Genomic DNA, 16,327 nt, shown 5'->3' on the forward strand with positions numbered 1-16,327 from the left:
GTGCATTATTTCCATGGCTGCTTCTGAGTGTTCGTCTGACACCCCCCGTTGGGAGATTTTTTCCCAATATGTCACAGCAGCTTCTGTTCTGTCTCAGCTAGACGGCTGGCGGCACGACGCATTTGGGAGGGCATCAGGGAGCGGCTGCCTGTGTAACCTGTGTGAATCGCCGGACGCTCGGGCACAGATCGCTCCTGTGTTCTTGCGTTTCCCATCTCTCTCTACACGGAATCAAATATAGATCCTCTGTGTGGTGCCGCTTGCAGCTCACCGTTTTTTTCTCGCTTGCCTACATGCGAATGTGGTCCCGCCCTTCCGGATTTTAGATGGTCGCACGCAGCGGATCTTTGTGCTCGCGAGGTACGCCCTTCATGCATGTAGCGCTCCCCGTTAAATTACGCAGAGGCTGTCTTTCCATTCAAATAGCGAGAGAAAAAAAGAACGGAGTTGTTCGTGTTGCTTCGCAAAATCCTAGGAAAGCCTTTCAGTTTGCTTCCCCAGCCCATGAGGACCCGACCCGGGAACCGGTCTTGTCCGTTTCGCCGGTTATGGTGCGTTTCTGACCGCTGACCACTGGGTCAGATGTATGAAGAGCAGCGCAGCATCGAGTCGTGAGCATCTGTTTTCACTTTTTCCTTTCGTCTCGTGTGCAGTAGAAGAAGCAACTACTTCGCACCACTGATGCGCCCCGTGATCCACTCGCAATGCTCAAGCGGTGCAACACGCCTGTCTGCGTTGACACCGGCAAGCGCGCTGTTCTACCATAGAGCAGTCCGTGTCTCTGGAAATGCCGCACAGTGTAGCTGTCTTCGCTGCTCTTTCAGGCCTGGGGGCATCGGCCACCCACGCATCTTCAGCGGGCGATGTAGCAGACCTTTTCCAGGGTGGCTGGTCCACAACGACGCTGCCTTCCTTGCCGACCTTTGTTGTAGCTGTGGGTAAAACTGCCAGTGGAGCATTCCACCATGGGCTGACGTTTCTGAGCCAAACCACAGGTGGGATGAGGAGCGCAGCTGCAGCTGCCCCTTCGTCTTTTTCGTCCCTCTTTTGTACAGGGGCTGTTCCCATTTATTCTGGGGGGTCGTCTGTGACCTCAGCTGGCGCAGGCGGCACGGGTGTTGGAAGCCACGCGATCGCTTCTAAATTTCTTGGTTTGTCATCTAATCATGCTGAGGACGGCGCTGGTGCCGCGGTGTCTGCAATGGGTTCTCCAGACCCGTTCGGGCTATTCTGCACGGTAAAAACGGCATCTTCAACAGGCGTAGGAGGTGCATCAACAAAAGCGGTATTTGCCAAAACAGCAGGTGGGAAGGTAACTCACTTTTTCGCATCCAACGGGCAGAGGGCCAGCACCCACTCTCAAGCCGCACACTCCAGCACATCCACGGTAGGAGATCTCTCTACAGGAGCGGCTGCTGGAGCTGCAGGACTTTTACCTGGCCCGGGCAGCGGTGCTGCTGCCACGCAGCAGCTTCCAGTCGCTTCTGGAGGGGTCTCAACAGACGCCCCGGCCGCGAACTTCCTGCAGCTTTTTCAAGCAGACCACACGGGGCCTGCAGCGGGAGGCGCTGCTGTGGCTGCATCAAAAACCACGTTATTTACCCATTCCTCGGCTCACACAAAGCAAACCATTCTGACAAAAGCCGCGGCGCACGGGGGGAAGAAAGCGTTCGGCAAGCATACTTCCCTTTTCGGGAAAAAGAAGAAAGGAGGCTTTGGCAAGTCCAGTGCGAGCGAGAAGCGCGTAGCGAAAGCTGCAGCCAAGAGGCAAAGACAAGAAGAGGCCGCAGCTAGGAAGGAGCAGAAGCACATTCAGGCGCAACAGCGGAAAGCTGAGAAGCAACAACGAAAAGAGCAAGAGGCTGCTAGGAAACGGGAACGACAGATTGAGAAGGAGAATGAAAAGTCACGCGAGAGAGAGCAACGGCGCCTGGAGAAACAGGAGAAAGCGAGGTACCGTGAAGACAAAGAGCGACTACGGGAAGAGCAGCGTCGCTACCGGAAGCTGAGGAAAGAAGAAGAAACATTAGAGAAGGAAAGGGAGAAGTACGGCGAAAGAGAAGGGCGAGCCCGGGTGGAAACTGGGTACCGTTCCGGTGTGTATCGCCGCCCTTCTTATGAGCATCCTTCATCCTCTTATGGCCAGCGCGGATACGGAGCTCCCTACCACCGCAGCTATAGCCCGGTTGACTACCGCGGGACGTACGACCGAGGATACAACTCAGGCAGGTATACCTCTCCTTACCAACGTGGTTACGGAGCAAGTGGCTACGGTGCTGCATATGATCGACCGAGCGGCTATTCTGTTCCATCCTATGGAAGTGGTTATGCGCCAGGCGGCGGCGCACGATCTTACGCTGCGGGTCCGTCTTATGGGGCTCCTCCGCATGGTGTGACCTCCATCGCTCCTGGAACTCCCGCTGTCACAGCTCACGGCGGCTACGGTATGACAGGCACAGCCCCTCCTGGCGTAGTAGCCCACGCTCCCGCAGGAGCTGAACCAGGAGGAACAGTGCAGTACGTCTATTCAAAACCAGGCGAAGTTGCTAGCGGCACGAAGTCTGTCCGCGTGATCCAAGATATAGCGGAGACGAAAAACGGGATCACCACCCACCATGTCACAGAAACCGTTTCCACGTCGAAGGCGAATGTACCCTCTCACCTTGTGCCCCCTGTGGCAGTGGGGGGACCTGTGGAAGGGCCGGACTACATCGGAGGGGATGACTATAACGATGGCGGTGACGTGAGCCCAATTGAGGAAGCCGAAGAATTTTCGAATATTAGGGAGATCCAACTCCAAGTGACGACACTGTTGTTCGGGTTGTGGAGACAGCGAGGAGACACGAATGAAGACGACGTGAGAGGAAGGCGTAAAAAACAGGGAAAGGACCCCACGTCGTGGAGTTCTAAAAAACTCCAGCGGCGACGGGAACGAAGGGCACGATTTAAGTGCCTGAGAGAGTTGCGCGTTTGTCCCTCTGAAATAGTGATAAAGGAAGAACGCTGGTCAGTGCCTATACTAGAAACTTTCAACGGTGGAAACTCTGACAGAAGAGGGGCGAAGGTGTCTTTTCACCGCCAAACAGAGCCACTCCGGACAACGCCAGGCATAAATTCTGACGAATCACAGGTCTGGGAGACGTCAGAGGAGGGGAGCTGCGTGGTCGACGATGGTAACCTTATGCTGTTGATGGGAAGAAGTGATGCGGACACACAGAAAGCATTTTCGATCGAGTACGGATGGGAGGTACTGTCGACCGCTTGGAGGGAGGATAACGCCGAGTTGAGCGGCTACGACGGAGAAGAGGACTCAAGTGGCGCTGAAGGAATGGAAATAGAGAAGAGAAATGGACCGCTTTCCTCAGGTGAAGGGGATGGTAGAGAGAGGCAGCCAAAGTGGGGATCGAATAGAGCCTACCAAGAAGATTGCCAAAGCTCTGTAGAGCGGCAAGATCAACACGCGGGAAGAAACGAGGGCGGCGAGACAAATCACAACAGGAAGTCGTGGCCTCCCAGAACAATGAAGCACTTCCGAGATGACCGTGCCTCTCTCTCTTTCTGTTGCCGCCGGGTTCAACTTTCCCTTCTCCCTCTTCGCCAGCTTATGTACCATGATTTCCTCGCATAAGGGATAGGTGCAGGAATATGCGCCACCACTCAAGAACGAAAAACGGTTTCGCGACTGTCTCTAAATAACGACGCCCTCTCATCTCTCTTCCTTCATACAGAGTTCAAGACAACTGTCGGTTGAGGCTCTCTCCGCACTCCCTCGTCCTTCCGCATCCTCTCGTGGCTCTCGAGTAAGGCTTCAGTGTTGGGTTTGCTGCTGCGTAGGACCCAGCATCGAAGGGTTGCCGCTGCCGTTCTCGCGGTATAGATGAAGCAGTAGCAACATAGTTTTCCCAACTGAGCTGTTCGTTGTATAGTAAGCGCGTGTGCTCGTGTGCACTGAAAAGACAACGAGGAGGCTGGACGCAAGCCTGGCTTCTGGATATTTTCTGTGTTGGGCGATGGGAGAAGATATGGCTTCTCGCGTGTTCAACACAGCAAATCACAAGGTGTGAAAACAGCTGTTTTCGTGGCCCGTGCTTCACCGTACAAGGTAGGCTCGGGACGTAGTTATCAGAGCCATTTGATCATGCCCGAAAGTTGAGCACTTGCTTTTCTTCCACCGCAGTTTGTATCACCTTACGGGACGGGGAGACGAAGTCTCGACACCGCAGGACAGACTGCGACGATCCTGAGGCGACAAAGTTTGCTTGCCGCCCAGATGGTGTATGCATTTTCATTTAGAGGCAGAGGGGTTAAAACGCTCACGGCCACTGTCGTAGGGATTCGTCTCGTCAGATGGCACTGGAGCTGCCGCTGCACCAACTATGAACCGGGGGCGTCTCCTGAGCAGTGCAGCTTGTGTTCCGCGTACTGTACCCCCTGCGGTGAAGTGTGACTGCAGTAACTATCGAATGCCGTGATGCAACAACGATCTGTCGTCTTCGATGTATTTCCGAGTTGAACAGCTGCGGCCGCAATTATGGAACGGCTGTTAAACCGAAATCGTTGCGGATTCACCTTCGGAAGGTTCGCGCCGAAGACCGACGCGAAATGGGGAATCACCCTGTCAGGCTGCCGCTTCAATATTTCTAGCTACGTAGCTCCCACCACCTTCGCAAGTTCACGTTTCGCAGCGACAGCCTACACGTGAGCCCTTGGTCTACACGCGAATACGCGCTAGAGACTAGAGCCTCCATGTTATCCAGAGCTGCTCCAGAAACACGACGGCAACAATCGCACATCGCAAGGGCACATGTGACACCCTCCTGCAGTGTGACGAGCACATTAAGGGAGCTGTTGTGAGAGTCATTGGGCATGAGACTGCTTACACAGTTGCCCTCTGTACACGTTCACATGACGCTGCACTGGTCAATACGCAAAATCATTTCAACTCGCTTAACTTCATTTGTGTCATCACTGGATGACTCGAAGAGGCTGGGGAGCGACACTTGTAAACATCTTTGTTCCACTTCGTCCCCACCGGCAACCAGCTCCAGACACACACTCTCGTAAGAGAATGTGCATTCGATGCACCCCGGAAACAATACTGCCATCGCTCGCTCGCGCCAAACTGTACACATTACCCCGTGAACGGAGGAGGGACAGCGACGCCATGAAATACCGTAGCAGAGCACTTTCCTTGTCTCCGACCGCCGTGGCCTGGATCCGCGCCGTGAGTCTACGCCGACGTCTTTCTGAGCACTTTCGAGCCATTATATATACCGGGAATGAACACGCAGCACGAACACACGCACAGAAGAAGCCACAGTGCCGAGATGACTGGCAGGACAAGGAAGTACCACATGTTCCAAATGGAGCACGAAGTGGCGGTCTGCAGCGCAGTACACATCTTCACAGTCTCGAGAGGGTCTGTCGCGTTAAGCCCTCGCTTCTCGTAAGCTTGGGTGACAGCTTCCAGACGGTTGTCTTTGCTTGCCGAGCCGATGAATTTGTCTGTATCTTGGTCAAAGCCGCATTCGTCAGTACAACTGACGGGCCATTGCTGCAGCTCGAAGAAGTTTAAATGCGTGAACGAACAAAATAGACCGAAGCGCGCCATGGACTGACTAGCGATGTTGACGCCTTTTCGGTACGCGCTAGTCGGATCGGCGTAGTCCTCGTGGCAGGTGTTTTTGATCTCAGGGAAAGAAGGTAGCTCTAATCCGGGCACGGTAAGCCAGTCGTTCGCGCTTGGCTTGATTTGAAGCCCGATTTTCAGACTGGGCACTCCTGGAATGCCTGTGTCGATCCCAGAGAACAGGTTAGGCGCATCGACCTGGCTCTCGGAAATTTCACTTGCAGATAACTCCACCTCCTCAGAGGCGTGCTGCCGCAGGCGTGCCGGGAAGCCGGTCGGTACTCTACGCAAAAAATCTGCATTCAGCGCCGGTCCCTCAGGCAGACGTTCAGACACGTTCGAGAGGGCTTCGCGAGCTTCAGGGCTTTCAGACAAACTCGGCAAGGAACCAATCAAGCCACTAATGGCACCTCCATTGGGAAGATTTTGGAGACTCTCGTGGATGCCTCCGATGCCAGACGTGATGTTCCCAGTGGTGTCCTGGTATACGGAGTAGACCTCGCCCAGGCCTTCTTTCACGCTCCACACCAAAGCGCGGCTGCTGCGAATCAGAACGAACACGTTGCTGACGCACGCGGCAAGAACGACAAGGAATGTGAGGCTCGCAACGACGAGGACAGCCACGACAGCTAGCTTCTTCTTCGTGTAAAGTGCGAGGACCATCGTTGCGAGGAGGAGGAGGCCCGCGCCACCCAGAGCTATCAGCATAATGACGCCCCAGAAGCCCACCTCGAAGAAGATGACAACCGCGAGCAACAGGACCAGGACGACATACGCACTGAGACACCACTTCATTCCTGACCGGGCAACAAGGAGTCTCGTTCTCTGTTCGATCACGGCGTCGTCGATGACAGGTTCAGCCGGCCGTTCTTCGGCAGCCGGCTGAATTAAAGGATCCCTCTCTCCCTCTGCGGAATTCCGGGTCCTCTGGAGGTTGTCCCCCTCATCGGGTCCCGCCAGCAGCGACAGAAAATCCGCGTTTCCTACGGACCGCACATTGTGCGTCACCGCCTGCTCTCCGAAGGCGTCCTCCATCACAAGCCCTCTCTAACGATAATTGACATGGTAAATTGAAGCGGACGAACTCGCGTGGAGGCGCCCGCAGCAGATACATACACGACGTCTCCTTCGGAAGGAGCGAAAAACACCAAAAGCACGGCACACCTATTCCCGGTCGGATCCAGCTGCGCTTAACACGTCTGCCGCAGTTAAACGGTGTAAGCCACGAAGCGGAGGACAAGCCACAAAAAACTGGCGCCGACGTGTGCAAGCTGCTTCTGCGCTCCCTATGTGCCAGCACAATGAACAGTGAGCAAGAGGTCAAGGACGCCAGAAGGAAACAGAGAAAACCACGAACCTGCCAAAGAGCGACCAAGGAGACGGACGACAGCTCCACGACGCTCCTGCGACGCGCGAGCGCGTAGCGCGTGGTGCGCCACAGAGCTCGTGACTGTCTTCGGTATTGTGAGTTCAGAAATGTCCCAGAGAGAAACAAGCACCTAGTTCAAAAACCTAGCGGAACGTACATGCCCGTTATTACCTGCAAATGCCGGGTGCGCGTCCTCGAGGAACGCCGGATCTTCGCGCTGCTACCGGCGGTTTTTGGCTGGGGGCGATGAAAAAGCACACGTGGGCACAGGACCCCTTGCACTTTGCTCGCCTGCCTCCGAGATTTCAGTCAAATCGACTGCGGCTACATTCCGACTTCTCCGTCGCTGTAAAGCGGGAAAAAAACCGTCTCTGCACAGGCCCCTCCCTCACCATGCTCCGCAGAGTCCCGTCGCACCGTCGCGTTTTCAAACCAGACGAGGATGGACGGGGGCTGAAGATGGTGTCCTTGTGCTAGCCACTCTTGCGGCGCTAGCCAGGGCGAGTCAAGGGGACGCACCGCGCCCTCTGGTGTCTCCCTGCTTTTCGACAGTCTCCCCGGCCGCCGGAGGGCGTCGGAGTGCCGCGCGCGGCACCCTCCAGCGACTCGGGTGTGGTGACTGTGTGGCGGTGGCCTGTGGCCGTGTCAACGTATGCAGCCTCAGAGCCTCAGTCTGCGACGAATGATGACGACAGGGACCGAGCCCAGGAGCTCAGGCGTTTGTAAAATGCAGAGCGGCGCAAAACTCCGAGGTCGCGCCTCGCTGCAGGGTCCAACTCGATGAGGGAGCAGAAGAGGCGAGAATCCAAACGGCGCGCGGGTGAAAACCCTGGAGACGCTACTGGCAACATGCACAGCGACCAGACCGCGTCGCCTGGTCGGTCGTCGCGCGCGTGACAGCTGGCGCGTGGCAGCGAGGCCTTTCGCCGTGCGACTTTTCGTCTTGCCGCATTGGCATTGGAAAGCAACTGCAGTTGGACGTTCCCTTTTGGGTTGGCGGGCTTTGTTGCTGACTCCTTCCGCGAAAGTCGTGTAGGGGACTGCCGACCGCTCGCGTTGGTGCAGATTCTCCGACGAAAACTCCTCGCCTCGCATGCCCCGATCAGCCTCACTGGGCAATGTGCAGGAGACACGTGTGGCTCCGGCTGTGAAGTACTCACATCTTCACGTTTCCATGGATTTGAGGCGTGAAAGAGGCATCAACTGTTGCATTTAGGATTGCCCTAGTTGGCCGTGAGACGCGGATATGGATCCCGGGTGCCTCAGTTCTGGCGATCCCGTCATCGGACCCTAGACTACCCCTCTCGTGCATTCGAGAAGGTGCTCGGCTTCTTTCACTTCATTTTCCATGGCTTTAACTCGAACGAGCTCCGCTCTGTGGACACAGAAAAGAACTCTGTCGCTCCTGCCCTTCTCTGCTTTCCGCTCTTGATCCATGTGCTCCTCGATGGCACCTTTTTTTGTTCAGAAGGACATCCGCTGGGGCCCTACACCCTGATTTTTTTGTTTTTCTGCGCGATCTCGTCGGTTGTAGGCACACACGTCTCACCGGCTCGATCCTTCTCTCCTGTCTTCCGCACCACGTGTTCAACCGTCAAGCGTGGTCCTGCTGTGGTTAAAAAAATGGCCTCGAGGGACTCTGCGTCTATGGTGCACTTCTTCGCTTCCACTTTCTTGCCGCTGTGATCTTCCTGTCAGCGTACACAAACAGGGAACGATCGCCATGGCGTTCCACGGCTTTCGGCAAGGCTCCTCGACTGCGGTACTCGCCTCTCGGGTTCCTATTCGACCCGCGCACTTCGCGCAATCTCTTCTCGCCTCTCGCCTGTTGTCCTCAAATCAGCCTGTTACCAAGTTTTTTGTTGCCCCTTTACTGCCATGTCGCCTCTTCACTTCGGCGGCACTGGTGAGCTAAATCTGAGGACACTAATGGCGACAAAACTCGGCTCGACAGCCGACAGAGAGTCGCGCCAGGGAACGGCATTCGCGCCAAACGCATATATATATATATATATATATATATATGTATAAATAAAATATAGATAGATATATACACAATACGAGAACTCTCCAGCGTTGGTCTGAACTGGCCCTAGTGTTATTGTGTATCCATGCGTGTGGCGCACCTACGTAGCTACCCGTCTGCCTATGTCTATGGCTACGTGTGCGTGAATACCTACATCTACTTGTATTTTTTTGTAAGTTATATGTATGAGGGAATACGCCATGGCAGTAAGCGGCATGCTGCTTTTCTTTCTCTCCGTGCAACAAAAAAAGGATCCGGAAGTCGTTAGAGGTTTCCTGGTTCCACCGTTACCAGGTACGTGGAGACATCTGCGTGCGTTTACTCTCGGGATTTGTGCCGTGCGTGCTTCCAGCAACGCGCCGTCCGCGAGATTCCGTGGAAGAGTCGGCAGGACATTCTGAGGGAGCGCACGTGCCCGGTCTATGCGGCTGAATGCCGCGGCACACCCAGGAGGGAATACTCGAAAAACATGATTGACGGCGTCCGCGTAAAACCCACATTCAACCCCTTTGTGAAGCTTAACAAGGCTAAGCGCTACGTCCTCGACAACTGGCCTTCCCGGTAAGCGCTCTCCGGTTCACGCCTGCCGCCCAGGTGCCCTCTGCCGTCTCCAGTGAGACGCAGGGCAAGTCTGAGACTCCGAACGTGCAAGGAGGCGCGCGCGCCAGTCATTTCCGCAGACAAGGATACGCGGATGCTCACCGGTGGTCAGAAGGAGAGGCGCGAGGGAAAGGGGCGCTGCAGGTGGAAGGGCGTCCGCCGCAGTGTGCCCAGAAGGCGTCGCTTAGGTGTCCTGAGAAGAGATCTCGCGAAAGCCAGCATCCCGCGCAGAGAAGAGGACGGAGGCCTCAGGACCCCTCGCGTCTTGCATGTGTTTTCAGGAACTGGGATGAATGGTCTCCGTACCGATGCTACGTCCGCGGCAGCCGCAGGCGATATAACATTCCACAGGATCTCATGCCCTACAAAGACGAACTCGGCGAGTGGCATCCTCCTCGGTAAGCCTCGTCATCGCATTGTCCGGGGCGGCACACCTGAGGTGCGTGTGTGGGTGAAGCTGATTTCACTAACATTTGTTACATATGCTTTTGTGCATCGACGTATCTGAAGCACTAACAAGGAATTTTCTTTAGTTGGTGGTGGCGTGTGTCCGGCGCGAGGATCGTGATGAGCGATGTGAACTCGTTTTCCTCCTCGCGACTTCCGCATTGGTGTGGCAGTTTGCGTTCCACGGCTGCATGCAGCGGTTATTTCTTTGACAGAGGACATGGGCCGCGGTTCCCACGTGCGCCTCTTTTGCGTGAACGAGGTAACCGGAATCAACCAGAGTGCATTTCGCACGTGATTGGACATCGGATATCTGTCGCTCCACTCGCGTTGGACGGACGGGTCTCGCTTTTTTTCGTCTGTGTGCGGGTGTGCCCCTGGCGAGTTTTGTTCTCAATCTGTTCTCCTGACGGTCGCGCGGCTCTTGGCGTCGTTTCCGCTGCAGACTCTCCGCGCGGTACCAGGCGGATGTGAAGAAGCAGTACCTCATGAATGGTGAGAGTTCTTTATGCGGTCGGGCGGCTCAGCGATCCTCTTTCATGGTTTTTCCGCGTTGCCTTCTGCGCATATCCTCTGTTTTCCATACTCGCGCGTGGAGTTTGGTCTTTTCTGCGACTTCGCGTCTGGCCCTGTCGGCTGCCGTGCTTCTTTCCGCTCCTGAAACACAGCGGTTGTGCTGGCTTCACTCTCTGTGTTCCTGTTTCACGAGGTTCCAGGGCGGTGTGCTGCAGGTTTTCGTCTCCCTTCGTCTGTCTGTGAGCTTCTGTTTTGCATGCTGACGCGTCTGCAGGCCTGCCCTGGGTATGGCAGAAGGACTTCTACGATGGCAAGATGCACTTCGGGGATAGAGAGCCGCTCGGACCGAAGCGTTGGTACCGAAAGGCCTTCAGGTGAGGACGCGTGCGAAACGGAAAACCTCCGCAGAGGAACAAAGAGGAAACGGAACAGAGAGAAGAGGAAGGCGAAAAGCTGCCCCCGCCGCCACGAGACCCACACGCGCGGTTCGATGGCAGTGGAGAGGGGCGCGTGTCTCCTGCGGAGGACACATTCCTTCCACGTGAATATTCAGACCCGCGCGACGTTTTTTCCGTATGCCCTCCGTGTATTTCGTGTTTCACGTGCTCAGAGAGGAGAGAGTTAAGGAGGCAATGAGGAAAATGGATGACCTCGTTCTCGACTATCGGCAGGTAGGTGGTCTACTGAGACAGCTACGGGGCGCAGACGCTCGGACTGCGTGCGATACGCATATCTATAGACAGTGCACGCGTGCAGGTGCTAGCGAACGGATGAGCTATGGCGCAGAGAGGGATAGGGTTCTTCTTGGACGGCCTGTGTGGAGCGGGAAGCGATGGAACAAGACAGACAGAGGCAGGCCAAACTGTCCTGCGGCCGCAACTTCAAACGTACGCACTGTGTGTGAGCGTGTCGCTGCGTGTACACGTCGAGAGCGAGCTGAATAAATGGACGCCGGGCGTCTATTGGCTGCGGATAAGGCGTGCATGTGTGTACCCGGTCCCCGAATATTTCTGTGCATTTCCAGGAAAACCGAGATCGGCGGAGGTACAACTGGTTTGAGAAGGTCGTCCACGACTTCGCAGGGGAAGAAATCGCCACGCAGTTCATCCGAAAACGAAAAGAGCCGAAGCTGTAACAGATGTTTGCAGCTTTTTGTGGTCGTTCTTTCGTTTTGTGGTTGTTCTTTCGTTTTGTGGTTCAGTCTCACGCTTCCGCGAAGAAGCGTCTCTGCGTTTTGCGCCTCTTTCGTCGTCTCTATGATGCTCGTGCATCACCTCTCGCTCATCAACTGAAATGTTCCATTCTGTCGGGGCATGCGCGCATGCGCACGTGAGTCTGTCTTTTCTTTCTCTATATGCCACTACGTCTGCTGAAACACCTTTCTGTCGGCATGTACCCCACTCGTAACGATCTCCTCCTGCGCCTGTTGCGCGCTGCCCTCCCATTCACTCGTATCAGGTTGTCTGAACATATGCGTTGGTTCTCTGCCTATTCGTTTCTGTCCTAGAGGCAGTTCTGCCCGTTTTATCGTCTGTCTGGTGCGTCGTTCGAATAGGGTTTTGCTTTGTGAATGGGCATGATACTTTGTCGTCGGTGTCCGCATGGAGAGGCCTCCTTTTACCAACATCAGGAATAACTGACGAAGAAACATCACAGGACCTTGCAGCGCCCTTAGTCTGGACGTCGGCAGCTGGCTGCTGATGCTCTCGTAGCTCATTAAAGGAGCGGTTCTTGGTGTGCGCATCGCCTGCATATGCGTACCGGTAGTAACATAGTCAGGTATGCGTCTGTATTTTCCTGTAGATATATCAGTGCATTGGGTACGCTGATACCAACCAAGTTTCAGTAGGGGGAGGGGGGAGGGGGGAGGGGAAGGGAAATCTGCCTGTCGACCTATTTTCCTCGACTGACTTCCGCACCTCAACCGCGCAAGCACGGTTGTGTCTAAACACCCAAGAGGCCGCCGTTGCGGGAACTCCCTAAATTGCAAAAAACGGCCGGTTCAGCTTTCGAGCGTGGAACTTCCGTTCGGAAGCCGAAATGGCTTCTCGTCCTAGCGGGCGCCTGCCGTGTGCGAACGACTGCGGCGGAAAGAAGAGATGGGCGCCTTCGACGCCCACGAAGGTGCGAGAAGAAATGCAGTCGAGAATGCTTTTTCACCCTCACTGCCGGTCGGAGTGAAGCCGTGAGGCGGTTGCCTAGAAAAACATCGTCTCCAGTATGCACTACCAAATACATGTAATATATTGATATATACATGCAGATCTGTGCAAGCGCCAGACGCTGATTGACAAAACTGAGACGGATGAGAAACGACGGCCTACGGTTATAGGTACCGAGATGCGGGAAAGATCCGTGAACAGGGGGTTCGACGCGTTCGACACGCGTGTTGAAACGCGTGAGAACCGAGCGGACAAAAAGAACGGAACGGGGGCGGTACCTTCACAAGCACACGTCCGCCGAGAGCGATTTGGACAACAGAGGGCAGCTCGAAACTCGGCTAAAAAAACTTCAACTGGCATCCTTGGCACTGTTGCCAGCGTAGCATGTCTTTGTTTCTCGTCCTTCGCTCTCGCCTTCGTCCCGCAGAAGTCCAACGTTCGCCCGTCTCGTCGCGCGCCACCGCCGCCGACATCCGTCTCTACCGTCCTGCGTTTACAGGAGCCGGTCGAGGTCGCGTCTCCCTCCTCCCGCAGCGGAGGGCGAGAGTGCGGAGGGCGAGAGTGCGGAGCGCTCTGGGTTTTCGGATTCCTCGCTCTCTGCCTGCTGCGTTGTGTCGCGCACGTCTGGCTCTTCGCCCTCCGCAGCGTCGCCAACGAGTCCCTTGAAGCCCTCGGCCTCGATGCGGCCCGCTAGATCTAGCGAGCCGGAAAGTACGATCTTCCCGGCGTGCATCACGTGGATCTTGTGCGGCTGAATCACGTCGAGGAGCTTCTTGTAGTGCGTCGTCACGAGAAACGACTTGCCTTTCCGCTGCGCTGAAAACCGCAGAATGCTGCAGAGGAGACGCTATGGAGAAGCCGAAACTAGCTCCTAACGATCTCCGCAAACACTTGGAGAACACACAGTTCTGCGCCACGGAGCGCAAGTGGCCATACCCAGAACGCCAAAAGATCACGCTGCTTCTCTTCCACGTGCCACGCTTCTCTGAAGCGGCATCAACTCTCGTGGATCCCCTGTACAGATAGATATACTTCCGCGTGCACACTGCACATGAACAGCAGAGTCTGTGACGAGATATCTCGTCGCTCGTACCAGGGGCTATCACATCCCGGCTGATGCAGCCAGGCAAACACCTATGTGCATGCTGTTCTCGCAGCCTTGTGCAGTTTGCGGATGCTTGCCCGCTCAGTACAAGCAGAACTGACGTTCGTCGGGACTAAGGTCAGCACAATCAACAAAAAGTAGCTCGCAGTTGCTAATTTCAGCCACTAACTTCCCGGGCGTTTGACGGCTCCACAGAACTCCGCATTCGACAGGCCGCGAAGCCGTCGCCGCGAGGAATGCAGCGAGCACACTACACCCTCGGGACTACGGCCGATTTTGCGCGGCCCTCTTAATTTTTTTAACTTCTACCCCTGGCTACTTTTTGGGTACGCGGGTTTTCGTGTGCGGATCACAGAGCCTACAGAAGCGCTTGATTGCCGCGGCTGTGATATTGAAGGAGTCGACGTCAAGCCCAGAATCAGTTTCATCCAGCATCACCAACTCAGGGTCGAGGAGAAGCATCTGCAGAATTTCGTTTCGCTTCTTCTCGCCGCCGCTGAATCCGTAGTTCAGCGGCCGATCCAGGAAAGAGCGGTCCAATCCAACCTCCTGCAGCGAAGGAAGTCAACACGCGCGCCGCCACGCAAGCAAAGGCCGTTGCGTGGAGGCAAAACTGAAAAGCGCAGAAATCCATCCCCTCAAAGGCTGCGTGAGCATATACTCTACCGCCTGGGCACGCCTGCGTGGGCATGCCGTGAAGATCAACATCAGGCGCTCACCTGGAGCCGCTGTTCGACGTGTTCACGGAATTCATAGCTGTCGACTTCTGGCTGGCCTTTCCACTTGAGGCGCTCATTGTAGGCGACGCGGAGGAATTCCAAGTTGCTCACGAGAGGAATTTCGATCGGGTACTGGAAGGCCAGAAAAAGCCCAGCAAGACCCCGGTTGTCGATTGGCAGCTCCAAGAGGTCCATGCCCTTGTACCGGACTCGACCGCCCGTCACTTTGTAGCTCGGGTAGCCCGCAAGCACCTTCGACAGCGTCGATTTGCCTGTCACGAAACCACGCGCGAAAAAGTGCAGACAGTTGAGCGCGCGCAAGCCGAGGGACGAGGTCTGTGGAGAGGCCAGACGTGATCAGCAAACCTGCGCGCCCTCGAGACGTCGTATTCCTGGTCGTCTGCCTGCAGAGGCGCAGAGCGACCTCTCTCCGCCATCTCCCCCCGACGCTCAGCCGCAAAATAAACACCAGGCGCACAGGAGGCGCGAAGAGAGGGAACCGTAGCCGGCGAGGAGGCGCCGAGGTCACCAGTCGGCATCAAGTCAGCTTCGCGCTCGATCGATCCAGGAATCCGCCAGGTGCGTTCCTTGCAGCATCCGAAGAGTCCAGACTGCATTTCCGTCGTGTCTCTGCCCTGGGATGCCTTTGCATCCAAGTCTTGTGCTAGGCGGCGCCGATGAAGTGGCATTCGCCGAGTATGCTCAACGCCCGATATTTGCCTCCGCTAGCAAGCTGACACGCTCGGGAAGGGCTTGAGTGTGTTCGAGGCTCAGAGACGGCGCCGGCGCACGCTGCTCAGCTCAGCAATGAATAGAGTCGCTTCAGGTTGTGTGACGGCTACCAAACGGCACACTTGGTCCAAATGTAGGCAACAGTATTCGGTCGTGTCTCCGCCTTTTTGCGACACTTTTTCTTTCTATGTTCACGTCCTCTCTGAAACTTACCGGATCCGTTGCGTCCCATGATGGCGTGGATCTCGCCTGGCATCACCGTGAGGTTGACGCCCTTTAGGATTTGCTGGCCGTCTTCCTCAGCTTCGACGCGGAGGTCTTCGATTTCCAACAGCGGCTGGTCGGGGGCCCAGTGGTCGGCTTGGAAGCAAGGGGTTTCTTGCTCGCGCATACTCTTCAGCGCAGCAAAGCGTTCTTCGCGGCTGTCTCGCAGCTGCTGCAGGTCTCTCCAACGCATCTTCTGCGGCCTTCGATCAAACGCAGCAGGGTGGACGGCCGAGAGGAACGCAGGCGAGGGGGCAGGGGACGTGGGAGCCGCGTCGCGGCAAGCCTGCGCAGAGTCTGCGATGACGGCAGCGAGACCCCCCGGGACCTGCGACGGAGCGAAGAGCGGAGAGGAAGGAGACGAGGCGGAGGCACACAGGCCACTCCCCTGCGAAGAAGCGGCGAGTGCGTGATGCGGCCGAATCGCAGTGTGGGGAGCGAGAGCCGAAGAGGGAAAAGCAGCTGGGGGCGGCGAGGCGGAAGGGAACGGCGGAGAAGCGACAAAGGCAGCTTTGCTGGAGGGCCGCGTCATGAGAGCAGAAGCGAATACAACTGATGAGGAAAGGAGCCACACCGCAGTGTGGCACGAGCTCGGAAACGAGGCGACGAAGGAGGAAAGGCGCAGGACGAGAGATAAAAGAACGAGGAGACGCCAAGGGAAGCCAAACCGGGGGCGACGGCTTTTTCGACGAGAGAGCTCGAGGGAAGCGAACAAGAGAGACGCCATGGCGTCCACGCCTGCCTCAAGAGTGAGGAAA

At 56.1% G+C, this 16,327-nt stretch overlaps 4 protein-coding genes across 4 annotated transcripts; 2 read left to right on the forward strand and 2 right to left on the reverse strand.

Annotated features, from left to right (window-relative positions):
* Positions 1-787: 787 nt before the first annotated feature.
* Positions 788-3,628, forward strand: BESB_060740 (uncharacterized protein; the record flags this gene model as incomplete). The annotated part of the gene is made up of 1 exon (XM_029364488.1): positions 788-3,628. One exon carries the CDS (start codon positions 788-790, stop codon positions 3,626-3,628), a length of 2,841 nt encoding a protein of 946 aa, XP_029219196.1.
* Positions 3,629-5,230: 1,602 nt separating this feature from the next.
* Positions 5,231-6,664, reverse strand: BESB_060750 (uncharacterized protein; the record flags this gene model as incomplete). The annotated part of the gene is made up of 1 exon (XM_029364489.1): positions 5,231-6,664. The coding sequence occupies one exon, from the start codon at positions 6,662-6,664 to the stop codon at positions 5,231-5,233; it is 1,434 nt and encodes a 477-aa protein (XP_029219197.1).
* A 2,057-nt stretch (positions 6,665-8,721) lies between these two features.
* BESB_060760 (BIR protein) lies at positions 8,722-11,722 on the forward strand (the record flags this gene model as incomplete). The annotated part of the gene is made up of 7 exons (XM_029364490.1): positions 8,722-8,904; positions 9,377-9,585; positions 9,906-10,022; positions 10,517-10,566; positions 10,862-10,961; positions 11,198-11,258; positions 11,612-11,722. The coding sequence occupies 7 exons, from the start codon at positions 8,722-8,724 to the stop codon at positions 11,720-11,722; spliced, it is 831 nt and encodes a 276-aa protein (XP_029219198.1).
* A 1,520-nt stretch (positions 11,723-13,242) lies between these two features.
* Positions 13,243-16,101, reverse strand: BESB_060770 (iron-sulfur assembly ATPase; the record flags this gene model as incomplete). The annotated part of the gene is made up of 4 exons (XM_029364491.1): positions 13,243-13,565; positions 14,217-14,403; positions 14,574-14,845; positions 15,519-16,101. 4 exons carry the CDS (start codon positions 16,099-16,101, stop codon positions 13,243-13,245), a joined length of 1,365 nt encoding a protein of 454 aa, XP_029219199.1.
* Positions 16,102-16,327: the final 226 nt, after the last annotated feature.

Source organism: Besnoitia besnoiti, chromosome V (genome assembly GCF_002563875.1).
Source record: "Besnoitia besnoiti strain Bb-Ger1 chromosome V, whole genome shotgun sequence".
NCBI lineage: Eukaryota > Apicomplexa > Conoidasida > Eucoccidiorida > Sarcocystidae > Besnoitia > Besnoitia besnoiti.